Here is a 19151-nt window from a genome sequence, read left to right as displayed (position 1 = left end):
TGATCAATTTGACCTCACTCTGGCTAGTATTACCCTTCTCTTCCTTTAAACGTGGAAGAAAGTCTTCGGAAGGTAAGGTTCTTGTGGGCAGGACCCAGGTCAGTTCCTTCACATCCCAACAGTGGGCATACGATCTTTCCATCAAATCAGTAAAGCAAGTGCCTAAGCATGCTCCTGTGCGAACGAGTTGAGGCTGAATTTTACAACTGATGGTTTTATGTTATACCACCAATGATACCAATGCCACCACCAACACCACCAGCACCACCTCCACTATCACTACCACCACCACCACCATCACCATCTTCACCACCACCTCCACCATCACCATCTCCACCACCATCACCACCATTATTACCACCAGTATCGCCACCAGCACCACCATAACCATCACAACCACCTCCACCATCACCATCTCCACCACCACCTCCACCATCACTACCACCACCACCACCATCACTATCACCTCCATCACCACCTCCACCATCACCATCTCCACCACCACTACCACCATGATTACCACCACCATAACCATCACTACCACCTCCACCATCACTACCACCACCACCATCACCACTACTACCATCCCATCTCTAATACCATCATTACCATCACCATCACTATGATCACTACCACCTCTGCCACTACTGCTTCCACCACCAATACCACTACTAGTATTACCCCCTCTCCCACCATCACCACCACCAACAACTAACAGGATTGAGCCTGTCCAGCCATGCTTGTGCCAGAACCATAGCCAAATGCCTCATAAGCCTTGCAACCCTGGGTCCTCATAAGGCCCTCATAAGCTTGGTGTCATTATCATCCCCGTCACAGATGGAGACTCTGAGTCGTAGAGAGAGAAGCAGCTGGCCTGGCCTGGTCTGGCCAGTGTGGTCCTGGAAGCAAACAGACCCGCTTGGCTCTAAGCCCAGAGACACGTGCTGTGACTGAAATCTGACTTGTAGCCGTGGTCTGAATGAGAGGTAGGGTGGTCTCGTGGCCTCTTTGCACCGTCACTCCCCCACAATGGAGTATGCGTTCATTCTCTATTTGCCTTGTTTTCAAATTACTGATATTTCCGATTGCAAACTTAGAATGAATATTGATTTAGGTGCCCCTTGCAGAGGAAAATAAATCAATTCAAATTCCTTTTCTTTTGTCTATAAGACTGTGATTCATTTTTATAGCTTTTATAAGCTATTAAGCTTTTACATAAGGTTCTGTGAGCTTTCATAAGGCATTGCCTGCCCTCAAAACAAACCAGAGTATTTCAGTCTGGCTCCTGGATCCATGCTCCAGCTCTAGGAGTCAGAACACCAGACCAGCCCTCAGAACAGCCAAACTCAACCCAATGGTGGATTCACAACTTCTTTATCTTTGGGGAGTTAAAGGGTGAATTTCCATTGCCTTTCAGAGCCTGAGAATTACAAGTATTTAATATATAAAACAAACAAGCTAAAAAGAGACCAAGACCCAAATCTCCCATTTTATGTTTTTTATTATTACTCAAGAAACAAATACATGTTCACTGGAGAAAATACTGTAGGCTATCTATCCATCCATCCATCCGTCTATCCATCCATCCATCCATCCGTCTATCCATCTATCTCTGTATATGCAATTCATGTCTAATTATAAATTGTATATATACATTTGAACATATTGCTCATTTTGTTTTGCCCCTTGTTTTTAGAACACTTAACAGTAATGTCACATTCAGAATGGATGACAGTTAACCACTAGGCAGGCAATCACTGCTTTTTTGTTCCCTAAAATAAAATCTATATTAGGCCTCATTTCCCTTTCCAATTGAGGAGGTATTTTTCTCGTCAATGCATTTAGAAAGAATATAAAATAATAACAGAAACCACCACGTATTCCTATGAGCCAGACACATTACACACATTCTCTTAAAATAAAAAAGAACTTCTGTAGGATGGAAATGCTCAAACATTACAAAAGGAGAAGGCACGGCGTGATGAAGCCTCAATCCCCACCTCCTGGCTTCAATAGTTACCAACACGAGACTGATCCTACGTCGTCTCTACTCCAGCTTCTCCTCCCACAGGGGTTATTTTCAAGCTCATTCTAGATATCGTATTATTTCATCTAGATGCATTTCAGTGCGGCTCTCTAAAATATAAGATCTCTTCCTTATGGCTTAAGATAGCCAGTGTGATTATCACACAGAAAGAAAATTAATGACAGTCTCCCTTACCATTCCTCAGCTTGTTATATCTTCAGGGCATATATATAAACCAGGGCATGGTTTAAGGATCAGAAGTAACACATCTTCTTCCACAAATTAATGGCAAGAAACGTAAAGGGGATGAAACACATGGAAAGAAAGAGACTTAAGAAGTCATCAAGCAAATGCAACGTGTGGGCCTTGTTTGGATCCTGACTTGAAAGCAAATGTATCTGTGTGTGTGTGTGTGTGTGTGTGTGTGTGATGTATGGTCCCCTTCTCTTTTCTTGCCACTTATTTGTTGAAGAACGCACAAGATCTTCGATCCTTACAGCATGCCTTAAAGGTGGGGCTTGTCATTCCTATTTTGCCGATATTAAGGGTCAGAGAGTTAAGGAGCTTTTCCAAGGTCACATACAGGTGAGAGTCAGCACAAGGGAGGGGAGAAGTGCTGGCGACTCAGTGTGATAGACCGTGGTTAGATGACAAAGGCCGTGGGGTGGGCGAACGCCCAGGGTTATTGACACAATTCAGATGGAGCACACATACAGAGCATCCTAGACTGTGGAGACTTAGATCTGGGTAAAAACAAAGAGAGGCCCCTGAACACCAACCTCGCCACCCTTGCAGAGCCTGTAAGGTCACAATGCGATGGAAAAGAAACCCAGCAAGCGCACCGAACCGGCTGGTGGAAAAGGTCCTGAGCTGGGTTTGAAGACCTGACTTGGGCTCTTTCTCTAATAAGCCGTGTGGCCCTGGGCAAGTCTCTCAACATCTCTGAGTCTTGGTCTCCTCATCCTCAAGGCGGGGATAATGCCAGCTCTACCTGCTTCAAGGTGCTGTGAGGCTCCTGTGGGGCAGTTCCTGCACGAGCCGAGGTGCTCAAAGGACCAGCTCACCCCCTAGGCAGACTTCTCCCCGGAGAGGCACATGCACATGTGCTGTGGAGCCTGGAGCCTGAGGCCAGCCTCCCCGTCCACTCCCAGCTCTGCCTCCCGTGAACTCTGGGCTTGTGCGCAAATTCCTCACCCTCTTCCTTGCATACTCGCCTCATCTGCAACAGAGGGTTGACACCAGCAGCGTCTATAAAACACTTACAAAGATGTCTAGTATGTTGTAAGCACTCTATCTGCTAGGCAGGTACTATCCCCATTTTACAGATGTGGAAACTGAGGCCCAAGATCATACACCCAGCACATAGCACTGCTGGATGCAAACCCCAGTCTGCTGATTCCAGGGCCACCGGATAAACAAGCAAGGTAGTGGGAGGAAGGGCGGTGGGGGGAGGGTGAGGCTGATGTTCTGAAGGACACCACGGCCTCCCAAGATCCACCTCTTTATCATGCACCTTCTCACGGGTCCAGCACACAAGAGGCCCTCAGTAAACACCTGTCAGGTGAAAGGATTTGAGACACACATCGGCCTAGCACAGCATGAGTTAATTCAATCAAAATGTATAGCCAAGTTCAGTGGAGAGTAGAGACAGATCTAAGATCCTGCCTGTAACGTGCAGCCGGAAGGCAGGGGAGGTGGTGCTGTCAACAACACACACAAAAATAAAGGCAGACATGACACATCTGTGAAAGAGGGCTGACCTCGACGGATGGGGAAGCCACGAGGAGCAGGGTACATCGGGCTGGAGGTGGAGGGAAGGTGCGATCGCCTCGCTTCGCCTGACCCACACTCCAGACCAGTGATCCCGCCGGGGTTTAGGGTACAGTGATTGTGTGGGGGGAGCCTGTGAAGACAAGGAAATGCAGGGCGAGCTGAGGCCAGAAATGTACTTACAGCCAAGTGGCTAAGAGCCCTGTGGTCCCCGAATAATGCCCCACCCCCCAAGATACCCAGGCCGTAACCCCGGGAACCTGTGAACATCGCTCTGGCAAAGTCTCGGCAGATGTGATTAGATTAAGGATCTTGTGATGAGATTATCCCAGATTATCCAGGTGGGCCCTAAATGAAATCACAAAATCGCAAAGGAGGCAGAGGGAGAGTGGACAACACACATAGAGGACAAAGTGATGTGAAGATCGAGCAGAGAAAGATTAGCAGAGGCCGGAGCAATGCGGCCACAAGCCCAAATCCACTGGCAGCCACCAGAAGCTGGAAGAGGCAAAGGACGGATTCCCCCTAGAGCCTCTGGAGGGAGCGGGGCTCTGCCGACACCTTGATTCTGCCCAGTGATATCGATTTTGGACTTCCGGTCTCCAGAACTGCAAAAGAATAGATTTCTGTTGTTTTAGGTCGTGCTGTTTGTGGCAATTTGTTATAGCAGCCCCAGGGAGCTCAGACACCCTGGACCTCCATTCTAAGAAGGCTGGACTCCTTTTTGCAGGTAATCGGAGTCCTTGAAGCTGTGCGAGGCACGGGTGTATATGGGACTGGGACCGAACTTCAGGAGGGGCCAGGGAAGGATGGCTTAAAGAGAGGAGACACTGAAGGCCAGGAGCGGGTCAAAGGCTGCTGATTCACCCCGCCTCTCCGTAAGAGCTGACGTGGGCCTGGGCTGGAGCAGGGAGACGGGGAGGTTGGAGGGGAACAGTCTGGCAATCTGTGGGGAGTTCCTGTCCCGGCTGGCGAGGTTCATCACAGGACGCAGATACCCAGCCTGTCTGAACCCCCTCCGGCTCCGGCTCCGGGCTGCCTCCGAGGCTCGAGGCTCGCGGATCTCTGGGTCCATTTCCCCGTGCATGCGTCTGTAGTGCCCTCGGGCCTCCTCTGCACTGAACTCATTTGTCATCGCTGATCCACGCACGGCTCTTGTCATCTTCTGGGTTGCTTTGTTTTTGTTTTTTTCGCTTCTGGTGTCTGAGGCCCATCTCCACTGTTATAAATAATGGATCACAAGGGACTGAAAACGAAAAAGCAAGGGGCTGAAAGAATAAGAGATGCGCTGCGACGGAGCTCTCTTTGGAGGACTGTTTTACGTGAGGACATTTCTGAAGGTGGCTCTCTGGTTTGAATCTGCTTTTCCTCTTGAGATCTGACTCCAGTCCGAGCGCATGCACAACCCTCGTAGGTCTCCGCGCCGGGCCCCTGTCCTGCTAACCTCTGCCCACTTCTCCCTGGGTCTTTGTCATGGCTCTGTTGTATCGGGATCTGAGTGCGGGCCCAAGCGACCCATCCCTGGGGTCAGGGCTCCTTGGCGCCCAGGTGGAAGGAGGGTGAAGGAGGTGCTGGGGAGGATCTGGGGCTGCAGCCCCCGGGGGGACCACTCATGGAGCCTTCTCCCAGCATGCAGCCCCTGCAGCCCCGTTTCTGGGCATGTGTGAAAAGACACGGAGGAAACCATGCCGCAGTGAGACCCAAGCCTGGGAGGCAGGAAGGACCCCTCCCCAACTCAGACCCAGAGAGCTCTGCCGTCCTGGTGAGCAAGCAATGCCACCCAACCTTTTGGACACGATGCTCTCTCTGGTGACACGATGGCCCTCCAGGTCCCTCTGGCTTTGTCACTTTATGATTCCAGAGACTGGAAGATGGGACAGGGTGACAGTCATCTCTGCTTCTCAGGAGGGGGTGTTATGGACTGAACAATGTCCCCCCTAAATTTACATATTGAAGCCCTCACCCCCAGTACCTCAGAATGGGACTGGATTTGGAGACAGGGTTTTGAAAGAGGCAGTTAGGTTACAATGAGGTGATTGTCTGAATTTCTTAGGGCTAGAGTGGCCTTCCCATCCATCCTGCTTCTTATCCACGCAAAGACCGGCCTCCACCCGCCAGGCTGAAAACATCGTGTGCCTCCTTTGTAGCTGCTACACGTACCTCCAAAGATCGGGGTTTCTCTTCAATGTCGTTGGACTTTTGGGGGTGGTGTGTCCCCGTGATGTAACACCTGCCGGGCACAGTGTCTCCCGGGCCACGCCAATGCCAGCACAGTACCATCGCCGTGCCCCACAACACACAGCACCGTGCACGTGGCACGTCTAGGTAACGTTGCCATGCAGCCTTCTGTGCTGAACCCAAGAATTCCTCTTGGGCTCACTATTTTTAGTTTGATGCCTGGGGCTGACAGCAGCTGGCTGAAAGTCACTAAATCCCTGGATCTTTCTTCCAGAAGCCAAGCCTGGCACCTCAGAGGGGCAGGTGGGAGCTGGAGGTGCCTGAGGGGCCCCTTGGCGTCTCGACCCGACTTGGCTCCAGGGCATCCTCTCGGAGCTGCCTGATCAATCCATCTGGAGGATGCACAGACGGTTCATTGCAGGGACTGAGACTGGGTCAGAAACCCCAGACCTAGCATGGGCCCGGAGCATTCCAGAAGGCCTGGCATTCAGCCGGTGCCCTCGGCTCCAGCACCAACACCCAGGAGACTCAGAGGCCCAGGTCCCTGGAGAGGCCCTGGGCTTTGGGGAAAGGTCTGGGAGGGGACATGTTGGGCGGAAGACTAGTCGGAAAAAATAGGGTGGGGGGCTGGGCACTCTGTTATGTTCTGGGCAATGGGTGGGCTGCAGGGAGTGGGGGTGGGTGGGGGGATGGAGGCCTTGGCAAGTCTGAAGTTTAGAACATCAGCCTGCGTCTGCTGGTGCCCAGCCCACATCCCCAGCCTCATCCATGGGGACCCCGTTAGAATCAGGGATGATGATAAGGGGTTAACACTTCAGGCACCTGGGGAGGCACTGCCTCTGAGAAGGGCCATCTCATCACCCACCAGGGGGCTCCCTGCTCCTCCGTCATCCACGCATTACTCGTGTGTGTCCTCTCAGCTCTCCGAGGCGGAGACCCATCACATCCACCTCTCCAGCCCAGTGCCGCCCAGCACTGTTTCAAGAAACGTCTGTGGGGGAAATCCACCACTCCCACACTTCCCCCATCACTCCTTTGCCAAGGAAGCTCCTCTCCAGACCTCGCTCCTTGGGATATTCCAGGCTGTCTTTGCCAGGAGGGCACAGATGCCACCTCCCATCTCTGCAGTTTGGGGCTGAGCCTTCAAAACACCACATGCAAAATGGGACTCAAACACACGTCGGGACCACGGCTGTGTGTCCTGGTGGCTCCGCGGGGTGGGGAGCGTCTTAGGTCTGAGGGACTCCAAATGGGGTTGCAGGCACGGCTAGTTCTGGAGTCACCTTTTCTAGCGCCTCTTGTCTATGTTCTAAGCTTTAGATTTTCTGTTATTAATAGTGACCTAAGGCGTTTTAGGCTTACATAGAAGCTGCACTGAGAAATTTCAGAGTATATATGACCATTCATTTTGAACCTTCAACAATCACTCACTTAAACTTACAGAACGTACAGAATACAACCCTGAGAGAAAACATTTGGGGAGCTGTTCCCCAGAGCACTTTGGAAACAGCACAAGCTACAGACGCGCCCCGCCACACCCGGCTGCCTCTGTTGGCAGTCAGCCTTCCGTAACACCGCTCTGGGTTAGCTGTTCCTGCCAACGTCGATTCCGGGTGGAAAGACTATTGAAGGTCTCTAGGTGATACTGTCAGATGCACTGGCTCTTTTCGGTTATTTGTAAGGCTATAAAAGTTTTTAAAAAATTCCCCAAAGGCAGAAGCCGTGAGGATAAAGACAGCCGGAATCACTGGGCTCCATTAACTGCTCTGCTTACAAATAAATCAACACAGCGTGCAACTGGCCCGAGGATGGCCAAATCCCATCTGGACACCGCCCTGGTCACCCTATGCCTGCTGTTTGGCGGTGACAAGTGGAGGAGGGCAGGGTGGCAGCTTTTCTGCGTGACAGCATTCTGGGCTAAAGGGAGGAGAGTTTGACTGTGACGATTCCATTAACCTCCCACCATTCCACGAGTGCGTGCTGACTTTGTTTCCCCGAAGACCACCCCACCCAGGGCTGAGTAGCTCTCTGAGGCTGCACGTGGGGCACTGAGGGCCTATGGGGGAGGCATGGCCAGCAGCCAAGTGACGAAGACAGCAGAGTGCTCCCAGGGCTGCAATGGACAGCGACTAGCTACACACTCTCCAAACACAGCTGATTTCACCTGCAAAATTATCAAGTGCTTGTGGGCATCAGTACCACCTCCTATAGCAGAGGGAAATGAACCTGAAGCCTGGAAACTCGAATGCAGCTGGAGAGCCTGCTGGTGTGCAAGCTGCTGGCTTTGAGTCAATACCAGGGCTGGTCATCCTAGCTCATCATTGCCTGCAGCTGAGTCGGCCCCCTCCCTCTCTCCCTCCCCTCGTCACTGCAGTCCCCATAGAGCTCTGTCTCTGAAACAGTTGGAGGAGAAATGAAAGACCATTTGTGGTCTTTTCTTTGGTGGGAAGAATGGCGGACGAAGGGTGGATTTGGGGCTGACCCGGGAAACACAGTCGCACGGTATCGTTGAGCTGGAAGCACCCTCTGGCTGGCTGGCCCTTCATCCCACAGAGCCCACCGGACACACGGCGCTGTGCTGGGAGCGATGGCCAGATGCTCAGCGGGCAGTCACCAACCCAAGACCATAGGCTAGGGGTCCCGGTAAGGCTCCCCAACCGGACACGGGGATTTGACTGCCTTAAATCCACGACATGAATAAACAAAAAATATACAAACGAATAAAAATATCAACAATGTTATATAGCACTCACCAGGCCCCGTTTGAACACTTGACACACACACGCATGTAATCACAACAACCCTGTGTGGCAGAGGCTCCCTTCACTCCACTTCATAGACAGAGACATCGAGGCATGTCAGTAACCTGCGCACACACTGCTGAGTCCAAACAGACACACCTGCCCCAGAAGCCATGCTCTCGACAATGACACTATGTTGCCCGTAAACGACTGACTGTAACTGAATCAGAAAAGCACGTGTCTTCCCGGAGCAGTTCACTCCTCTCTCTCTGTAATACACCACCCCTCCTAGACCACCCCCCACACAACCCTCCCACACTGACGTCACTGTGACCAGGGCATGGGGAGGGTTAGGGAACACAGTTTCTCAGAAGACACAAGAATACACCCATTGCAATAGGCCAATGCTTTGCAAACTAAGGAAATAAGAATGGAAATGAGTGAGGTTTAAACAACATCAGGCAGATCCACTGACGGATGAATGGATAAGCAGAACGTGGTCTATACACACAATGGGATATTATTCAGTCTTAAAAAGGAAGGACGTTCTGACACCTGCTACCACGTGGAGCAACCTTGAAGACGTTATGCTGAGTGAAACGTCAGACACAGAAGGACAAATACTGTGTGATTCCACTTAGATGAGGTCCCTAGAGGAGTCAGATTCACAGAGACAGAAAGTAGAAGGGTGGGGGCCAGGGGCTGGGGGAGGGGGTGGGGAGTTAGTGTTTAGTGGGGACTGAGTTTTAGTTGAGGAAGTTGAGAAATTTCTGGAGATGGATGACGGTGATGGTTACACAACAATGTGAATGTACTTAATGCCACTGAATTGTACACTTAGAAATGGTTGAGATGGCAAAATTTTGTTTTATGTGAATTTTCCTACAAGTTTTAAAAATGTTAGGCAGAGAATCTAAAGACAACTGAAACGTTCTGGCTCTTTAATTGTGTGTGGACCGAGTTTTCACGGGGCACTGCGAGTTTCTCTATAGGGCAAATTCTCCTGCCGCCTGGGTGATCAGCTTTGGGTTTCAAGGAGGAGGAGGAGGAGGAGGAGGAGAAAGAGGTGTGGGACTGTGGTGAGGGGTGGGGGAGACAGGCAGACAGAGGCAGGTCAAAGGTCAAGGCAAATAAACCACAGCATCAACTGCAGAGATGGTTTTTTTTGAGATTGAAAATGTGTGGAGCCATCTCAAGGCAGCTGAATGCACCTGTACAGTGACCCACCGCGTGGCTATAACGTACGTGCCCAGGAAAAGACACGCATGCTTTTTCTACTCCTGCAGATGGATCTTTAGATGGCACTATCTTATGATTTTTTTTCCAGAAAGATTGAGAACCCTGGAAATGCACTCAGCCACAACAGGAGGAGACAGCCCGGCGAGCTGGGCAAGAGGCTGTGGCTCCCTCTCCACCCCGTCCGAGCTGGGCCACTAACTCGCAAACTGCACTGGCTTTCAGCCGTCCCTCCAAGGCGGGAGCTCACGCTGCTGTGGAGCAGAAGCAACGAGCGCCCAGCGTGGGCTTCTAGGCGGCCAGCTCTCACCGCATCGCCTGTGTGGCTGAGGGAGGAGAAGAGGGAGCATGGGGCCATCCTTTGCGGGGGCAGGACCAGCTGGTGGGCTGCTGCTGTCTTGCCGAGATGGACACTTGAGGTCCCTCTGTGTCCTCTGGGGAGTCTCCTTGACCCCCCAGGAGTGCAGCCTGCTGGGTCCCCCGCAGCCAGGGGAATGGATGACTGGATGAGATGGTTCAGCTTGTGCAACTTGTGGTGGGAGAGGCCGAGGGGGAGCGCATACCCCCCTCCCCCCCGCCCCGGGCAGCAAAGCCAGGACAGGAGTGGGGGGACCCAGCCTGCAGTGACCCAAGGCTACCTGTTCGCCCAGCCCTTGCTGCCCCACTGCCAGGCCCGTGTCCCTGGCTCCCACTGCTGGCACTGAGATCCGCCACCGGCTGCGTCCCTGTCTCATCTCTCATTTGCATGTCAGTTCATAGGAGCTGTCTGACGGGGACACAATGCCCTTCCTCTGCCCCTGCTCTTCTTCCCTGACGACCGGAGCTGTACTCTGCTCGTCTCTGAGGCCAGCCAGCCCCTCAGCCTCAATGGCTCTGGTGAGGCCACTGACCCCCTCGGCTCAGGGTGTGAAGTAGCCCCGTTTCCAACGAAGCCCCGTTTCCCGGTTCCAGAGACGAAGGTGCCCTGGGCCGTGGGGCCCGGGGTCTTGGGGCCCCTGGCACTGCCCCCCTCTTCGTGGTTGTTTTGCTTCAGATTCATGGCGGGCTCAAAGAGACACCAAACAAACGACAAGAAGGTGCTGCTACGGCTTCGTCCAGAGTCTCCGAGTTGACAGGTTCGGGAGCGAGGGAGAGGGCCAAGGATCAGCAAGGGGCCGTGCTGTGCCCAGGCCTGAGGACAGGACGTATTTAGTGAGGCTCCCCATGTGGCCATCTCCATCCTGGTCACTTCATACGTTACTCAGCGCCATCTGTGGCCACCCCACGGAGGGCACACCCACTTCACCGAGGAGAAGGTGACTTCCCCCAGGCTTGCCAGCTGGCACATGGCAGAGCTGGGCACCGAGAGGCTGTCTGTCCCAGCTCCATGGCCTCCACCACTCGGCGTGTCCACCCTCTGAGATAGGATGTGCTACATCTAGTCTGAGAGGTCTCCTTGCCATTGTCTGCCAGCCCTGTGACATCAGGCGGGGTTCAAACCTCCAGCCATCGCCTTCCTAGGGCCTCCGGACATCAGAAATGTCTGCTTTAAGAGGCCTTCAGAGCAGAGCAAGTGGGAAGGAGGAGGGAGGCCAGCAGCCTCCCGACTTCTCAGTGCCCCTGGGCTGGAATCTGGAGAGCAGTGTTTCTAAGAGTTCTTACTGGACGGCACCTGCTGCGGCATCTGAGGCAGTCAGGCGCTTCCCGGCTAATTTGTTTATTGAAAAGGAAACTGAAGTCGAAATGCTCTTATTAATTTTCACAACCCAGCTCTGACCCAGCTGGAGACAGAGGGGTCATCGCCAGCTAGGGGTCAGGCCGGAAATCAAAACACTCCCTCTCCTCCCGATCACCACCAGCCCACCTCCATTTTCACACTTGAAACCCCAAAAGGGTGGGAGGTGACTCCCTTCTCCAACTTCCCTTGGTTGCACTTTGCTGATGTTACCATTTCAATATCTGTTTAAAGATCTTAAGTTATGGGCCGGCCCCGTGGCTTGTGCGCGCGCTCCGCTACTGGCGGCCTGGGTTTGGATCCCGGGCGTGCACCAATGCACTACTTCTCCAGCCATGCTGAGGCCGCGTCCCACATACAGCAACTAGAAGGATGTGCAACTATGACGTACAACTATCTACTGGGGCTTTGGGGGAAAAAAAAAAAGGAGAAGGATTGGCAATAGATGTTAGCTCAGAGCTGGTCTTCCTCAGCAAAAAGAGGAGGATTAGCATGGATGTTAGCTCAGGGCTGATCTTCCTCACACACAAAAAAAGATCTTAAGTTATAAACATTTAAAGGAAGATAAATGGACTTTGCTGGAACTGCTGGGGTGGCCAAGGGGAATCACCGTCCACCTGACTGTGGAGAGGGGAGCGGGTGGCAGGGCCGAAGCCCAGAGGACTCACAGTGGGTCCGTCTGGCCAGTGCGTGCATCGCTGTACAAATGAGCAAACTCCTTCCAGTCGTCAGGAGAAGCATGCTCCGAGTGTGGGGCAGAACAGGTGTGCATGTCTTGAAGTGAAGGGGAATTGTCGCTGGGCTCTGCCAGTTGGCAGGATAGACATACTTCAGCAGGGGTGGGGGAAGGTGCTTGTGAGCCAGGGAGGGGCTCCAGGCCCCGCTGTGCTGAGCACCGGACCAGACTGGGGGCAGGCACCCTTCGAAAAACAGAGGACATCTTTGCCCTGACGAAGCGCAGCCAGCTTGAAACACCAGCTTGTGTTTGTGCCAAAGGCAAGAAATGAAGGCAGAGGAGCCTGAAGACCCTCGGAGGGTGCAGAGCTGAAGCAGGGCAGGGGGACACAGGGAAAGACAGGCGGTAGGGAGTGAGATTCCCTTGGGGTAGACCCTGAGACGGCCAGGAGGGCCTGAACCCCAGGGGAAAACCTCCGGGGCGGGGACGATGGGTCAGAGCCTAGCAGGCCCGTGGGGGCTGAATGCTGGCTTCTGAGGACTCCACGGGCACAGCCCGGGCTCTCAAGTCACCACAGGGCCAGGCTGGGGGAAGACAAGTGTCGTGAGAAGCCAGGCAGGCCTCAGGCCAAGGCTGGGTGCACTGGGCACTTAGCTCCAGCTGGGGAAGGGGGAGCAGACACAGGTGCCATTAGGAACCGGGAACAGTCTTCTGTTGACATTTTAACAACTTTCCAACGCGCCTCTTCCTTTCTGGTTTTTCTCATTTGTTTCCTTGTTTTAGAAAATTCAGGGGGCTGTCTGCTAACTAAGACCTGGGTTCCACCTGCAGAGCAAGGCTGGGACAAATAAGTGGCAGCTCAGTGTGGCTGAAGGTGGTCCCAGCAGAGTGCCATGACGAGGGGACTGTCCCCCAGGGAGCCACTAGACCAGGGCAATGCATCAACAGAGGCAGTCCCTTTCAATGGGCCTGAGGAGCTCCAGGCCGGTCAGTCTTGCCCAGAGGAGGCTTCTCATCAAACTAAAGCCCAAGGGGGTGCCATGAAGGCCTCACTCTGTCTCATTCAGAAGGTCGGCAAATCTAGGCCAGGACATGCCACCAGCCAGGAGCCCGCGTGCATTTTCGTGTCATGCCCTGGGCATCCCAGCTGGGCGAGAAAGGAGCAGGAACTGAGGCCAGGGAAAGCTGAGGAAAGAAAGGAGCAAACCCTCTGGGCAAAGAGAAGAAGCATCAGCTTCTAGAAAGGAGGCCTCCAGAGCAGGGTTACAGTTCTCTGGGTTTGGGGACCCAGCTCGCACTCCCTCCTCCTTCACCTGGTGCCAGGAGGTGCCAGGTCCCACCTGTGCTCCCCGGCACAGGGAAGAGCATATGATGGGGACAGGTGTGTGCAGGTGCTGCTGGCTGCATGAGGCTGGCCCCCTGGCCATTCAGCAGTTCCTAACCTCAGTCATCCCAAGGCTACCCGTCTGCAAAAAGGGCTCCTTCCCCACAAAGCCGCTCTTCCCGGAGGAAGGAAACCTGTTCATCAGGCCCCGTACATGGCTGGCACCACAGCCCTTCCCACCAGCCGGGCCTGCTGTGTCCTTCTGTCCATCAAAGGGGGCCCTGCAACAGCTGCTGTTTACCATCTGTGCCCTCCTGGGGTCCGGGCCCAGTGCTTGGCTCAGGCCAGAGGCAGCCATTGCTCAGTGGGATGCACCGAGGGTGGTGAATGTCACATTCACACTGGACCCAGCTCTCAGCACACGGTAGCTGTTCAATCTAAGTGATCGACCTTGTCCCCACCGATTCTCACAACAAGCAGCACTACCAACATCTCCGTGCTACCATCGAGAAAACAGTGGCATTGAGAGGTCAAGTAACCATCCCAAGGCCATGCTGAGAACTGACCTCAGTCTGGCTGGCTCCGGGCACGAGCTCTCAGCCACCTCGGAATCCCACTTTTGCACAGGCCCAGGAAGCGCATGGACTTGGAAGATGAGCCACCTCTGTCCTCCAAGCCTCCTCCATACAACCTTTGAAGGAAAAGCCTGGAGGATGGAAAGCTGATCCCCTAAAGTGATCCCAGGATCCCCCAGATTCCTGTTGCCGGTCTTCCACTGCATAATCTGGGCAGGTCATGTGACCTGTGTCTGGGGTTTTCTTTTTTTTTTTTTTAAAGATTTTATTTATTTATTTTTTCCCCCCAAAGCCCCAGTAGATAGTTGTGTGTCATAGCTGCACATCCTTCTAGTTGCTGCATGTGGGACACGGCCTCAGCATGGCCAGAGAAGCAGCGCGTCGGTGCGAGCCCGGGATCCGAACCCGGGTCGCCAGCAGTGGAGCGCACTCACTCAACCACTAAGCCACGGGGCCGGCCCATGGGGTTTTCTTCATATCAAAAAATCACTGAGCTAGCTACCCAGTGGCTGCCATGGTGTCTCCAGGCACCGGGCACGCCTACCGCGTTACCATCACGGGCACGTCCTCAGACGGCCGCACTTGCCGTCCAGGGCCTCCCTTCAGACAACTTTAGATCTTCCACCCCCAGCTCTGCTGGGGCAGATAACCTTCAAAGAATCCCTGTTTTGACTGTGACCTCCGTTTGTGCACTCTCTGGGGGAGCACAGAATGACCAGGAGTTGGGTAACTCAAGGGACAGAGAGCAGAAGTAATGTGGGAGCTGCAGGCCTGACGACGAGGTGGACAGAACAAGAGACGTGCCAGGAAGCAACACACGCCTTCCCTCCACTCCCCAAACCCCCAGTGCCCCCTCCTTAGAAGCAACTCGAGGTTTGTGTCCATGACCTTTCATGGGAAGGAGATGGGATGGATGAAAGGGAGACAGAACACGACCACATTCGGGGAACTTGCAGAATCAACTCAGTGCCTGGGACTTTAAGAAACCACAGCCACTGAAGGCATTGCTGGAAGTGCTCTCAGCAGTGACATTTAAAGTCTCGAGGGTGCTGCTGGGTGTGGAGCTGAGGTGAGCAAGAGGTTACCATTTTCCAGCACACACTCGGAAACCCCAAACGATTTGGCTTTCAACCAGGGCTAAACGTCCAGCTATAAGTGCTCCAACGGTGCCAACAGCAAAGGAAGAGGGCTCAGGGCGAGGTCAGGAACCAGAAACAGACACAGCAGAGATGGCAGAGGCTTAAAGACCACGGCCTACCTCCTCCCCTATTTGTATCAGTTGGAGGATGTTTGTGGAACAGACGGAGAGAGAAGCGCCTAATGCCCGCGGTGTTCCAGCAGTGTTCCAGGCACTCTGTTTACATGATGTCATTGACTTCCCATGACAGTCTATAAAACAGATATTACTATCCCACTTTATAGAGGAGGCCAGCTCAGAGGAGCCATGGGACCTGCCCAAGACCACAGAGAGTGTGGAGCCAGCACACAACATCAGATCCGGCCCCTCCCGAGGCCACGGCCTCGCTCCTGAACTCAGGTGTCCGTGTTTCCCCAGGGCCGCCTGCTTTCCTGGAGGTCACCCCAACCTCGGGTGTGTCAACTGCAAAAAACCACCCTGCCCATAATGACAGCCCAGCCTGCCAGGCTCCGGGCTCACCTCCCGCCCTCTGGAACCTCTCTTCCACTTTTACCTACTTCCAGTGCAGCTTCTGGGGAAGACCTGTGGGAAGTTCTCGGGGAGTAGCCATCACTTCTGACCTGGTGACAGCATCTCATCTCACCTCTTTCAAAAGATAATAACGGCAGATCTTTGATAATTCTCATCTGGTGGGGTCGCAAAAGTGTGTGTGCTTATGTATATGGGTTCATGTTTGTTTGCATGTGTGCGTGCATGCATATGTGTGTGTGGTGCATGCATGCGAGTATGTAAAACGTGTGTGTGTGCATGCTTGTGACGCTTGTGTGTGAATGCATGTGCATGGGTAGGCATATTTGTGCATGTGTGTGCATGCTGGAGCAGGGAAGTATTCAGCAGAGGGCTGTTTCTTCCTTTGGGGAAGCTGTTAAATTCCCATTCAGTCCAGGTGCCATGTCCTGGAAGTCAGGGGACCTGGGTCTAGTCCTGCATCTGCTGATGACCAGCTGCCCAGCTTTGATGAAATAAGAGGGCTGATCACCTGCCCTTGAAGATGCTTCCTATTCCCAATTTCTCATTCTATTAAAGCAGGCTATGGTGGGGGGAGGGGAGCCTGTACTTCCCATTTCGGGGGGGGGGGGCGGCAGGGGGATCAAGCTGGGATGGGGTGAGGGTGAGGGGGGCTTGTTGGCTTAAGTCTGTCAGGGGGCGGAGGCTGCCTGCACATCTGAGAACCAGAAAGACCCAATCCCCCCCACTCCCCGCCCGGGGCGGGGGGAGGGAGGGCTACTCTCTCCCAGGTGGGGCACCTCTCCCTGGCTTCCCAGCTGAGGGCTCCTTGAGAAGAACAAGGTGAGACTTGGCAGATGCAGGGCTTTCCTGAAATGTCCAGCAGAGGTTTGGGGACGATTGCTTTTCCCAGGGGCTTTAGGGGGAGCTAAAGCCTTCCAAGTCAGCTCTCTTATTGTCCCTCTCTGCCAATCAGAAGGTTGAGTCCGCGATGCTCTGGACCCACGCCAGGGGCTTAGAAGGGGAGGGGCCGCGAAAAAAGGGGGTCTGCTCTGGACGCCTCTCCTATGAGACTCAAGCTGGTTAGGCACACCGGACATCTGGAGGGCTTCATATCTCCAAAGAGGAGGGCAGAAGGACCGCAGAGCTGGTCCAGTGGGTCACTCGGTCTCCCCGCAGGCCCCAGGAGATAGAGCAGCCCGGGGTCACCCTCTCTGCTGTCAGAGCTGACCACCTGCCAGGACGGGGACACGATGGGGATGTGGCGGGGAGCCGCCCCTGCTGTGCCAGCCCCGCCCCCCGCAACTGGCCCCCACCCCCCCCCCTCCGAGCACCTGCGCCCCGCCAGTCCCGCTAGGGGCAACGTGCTGGGGCACCGTCCGTGCGCGGGGACCCTGTCCCGCAGGGCTGCCCGCTGGCTCCGGGGTGTCTGCTCTGGGGGTCGTTCTGCCGGAAATGAAAGGCTTAATGTACCAGCCTCTGGTACGGACTCAGCCTAATCAGATTTGTTACAAAGAAAGCTCTGCCCATGAAATGAAAAATTACCCTCGTGTGAGTCGCCCTTTCCACCGGGGGCCGGTGCGTGGGGACACCTGCCCCGCAGAGCCCCGTCGCCCGCCGCCGAAGTTGTCGGAGGCCGCAGCCCGGTACCGCGGACGCACGGACAACGGTCCCCCCCCCCCGCCACCCCCGCCGGCGTCCCCTGGCCTGGCTCCCCACCCCCCGCCGAGACCCCCGCGCAGTCACCCGGAGGAGGGGCCCCCGTGGCGGGCTCGCACAGCGAGGGGCGCGCGCGGAAGCGCGCCCCGCGGCCGCGGGTGGGGAGGGGACTACCTTCTGAATGCGTCCATCGATGTCCAAGTAGATGGCCTTGGGCCGGTAGCTGGAGGAGCCTGACCCCATCCTGCGCCGAGCCCTGCACTTGGACTTTTTACTGTACTTTCTCGACGCCAGCCGCGGCGGGGAGGGCGGAGAGTGGGAGGGAGGAGGGGGCGGGCGGCGGGAGGACGGCGGAGAGCAGCCAACCAGAGCTCCGCCGCGCGCACCGGTGCCGGCTCGGCCCGCCGCCTCCGGCTCCGCGTCTCCGCTCGCGCTCCGCCTCCCGCCGCCTCCCTCCCATTCCCTCTCTCCGCCTGCCTCCTCTTCCCTCTTCCTCTTCCCTCCCTCCTCCTCGCTCCTTCCTCTTCCCTCCCTCTCTCCTCTCTCCCTTCTCCCTTCCCACATTAAGGCACACCCCGTTTTCTTCTGTTTGACTCCAGCCGCCTTGAGGACAGCGCCAAGTGGGCAGCCTGTCTCCAAGTGCCCTCTGGACAGGTGCCCATTGTGCGCGACCCCCTCTGGCTGCAGGGCTGGTCTCCTCCCTATGTGAGGAGAGTCCCATAGCGACCCCCTCTGGCTGCAGAGCGGGTCACCTCCCCATGTGACCAGATTCCCATAGCGACCCCCTCTGGTTGCAGGGCTGGTCACCTCCCCACGTGGGCAGTTGCCCATAGTGACCCCCTTGGCTGAGAAGCTGAGGACTGCCCCGCACTGGGTGGCTGGCCCCTCAACAGTAAGCACTGGCTGGCCTGGAGCCCCAGAGCTATTGTTGTGGTTCTTACCCAAACCCAAGCACCACTTAGCGCTGAGAAAATGCCCCCAGGGTCTGCCGTCTTCATTTAATTTGAATAGGAACTGGGAAAAGTTCCTTCTCTTTCAAGCACATCCTTCCCCTAAGTTTTCTGTACATTCTTGGGAGTGACAACCTCTTCCAGCTGCACCCGGAGCTGAAATGGCAATTTTATTTCTGTGCTTAGCGTAGCCAGAGCGAGGATTACCCAGCCACCAGCTTTTTGCTGGTTTCAGCACTGCTCTGGTCAGCAGACCCCTCCTACTCTTTGTTAATCGCTACAGGGAGTGTGGGAAAAGCAGGAGGGATTTCAGGCAGCTGTGACCTGCAGATCACAGGGGGGGCTGCCTCTGCAGCTCCCGGATTCTCTTGGGGCTCTCCCAGAGGGAACAAGGGGAGGTGAGGGCTGGTAAATGCCAGGTGGTTCTCAGTGCCTGTTGCTTTTGGAAGCCAGCGTCGAAACCAGCCGGAGAATGCACTTATTGTTTAGTTCTAAGTGAATTCCAAGCCACTGCTTTCCATCTGTTGAATGTCTGGGTTTTGCTTATTGAGAGAGTGCCTGGTGCACACAGGCTCCTCTCCCTCCAGGCCTGCCCCAGCTAGGCTGACTGCTGCTGCGGCCAGCGGTCATTGCCTTTCCCTTCCCTGGCCATCCGGC

General features: G+C 54.7%; 1 protein-coding gene across 3 annotated transcripts in view; it reads right to left on the bottom strand.

The window, feature by feature from the left end:
- Positions 1–18184, bottom strand: part of PDE9A (phosphodiesterase 9A) — a 91379-nt gene extending 73195 nt beyond the window's left edge. For 2 of the 3 annotated variants that reach the window (XM_058523162.1, XM_058523163.1), the window contains exon 1: positions 17719–17878. In XM_058523162.1, coding sequence (XP_058379145.1) covers positions 17719–17787 — 69 coding nt within the window. In that variant the 5' untranslated portion in view covers positions 17788–17878. Of the gene's footprint in view, positions 1–17718; positions 17879–18106 lie in introns of those variants that run through there. The other variant, XM_058523164.1, reaches the window with a different exon arrangement.
- Positions 18185–19151: the final 967 nt, after the last annotated feature.

This window comes from Diceros bicornis, chromosome 27 (assembly GCF_020826845.1).
Source record: "Diceros bicornis minor isolate mBicDic1 chromosome 27, mDicBic1.mat.cur, whole genome shotgun sequence".
Taxonomy (NCBI): domain Eukaryota; kingdom Metazoa; phylum Chordata; class Mammalia; order Perissodactyla; family Rhinocerotidae; genus Diceros; species Diceros bicornis.
The sequence above is the reverse complement of the archived record's forward strand: the minus strand, read 5'-3'. Positions and strand labels throughout refer to the sequence as shown.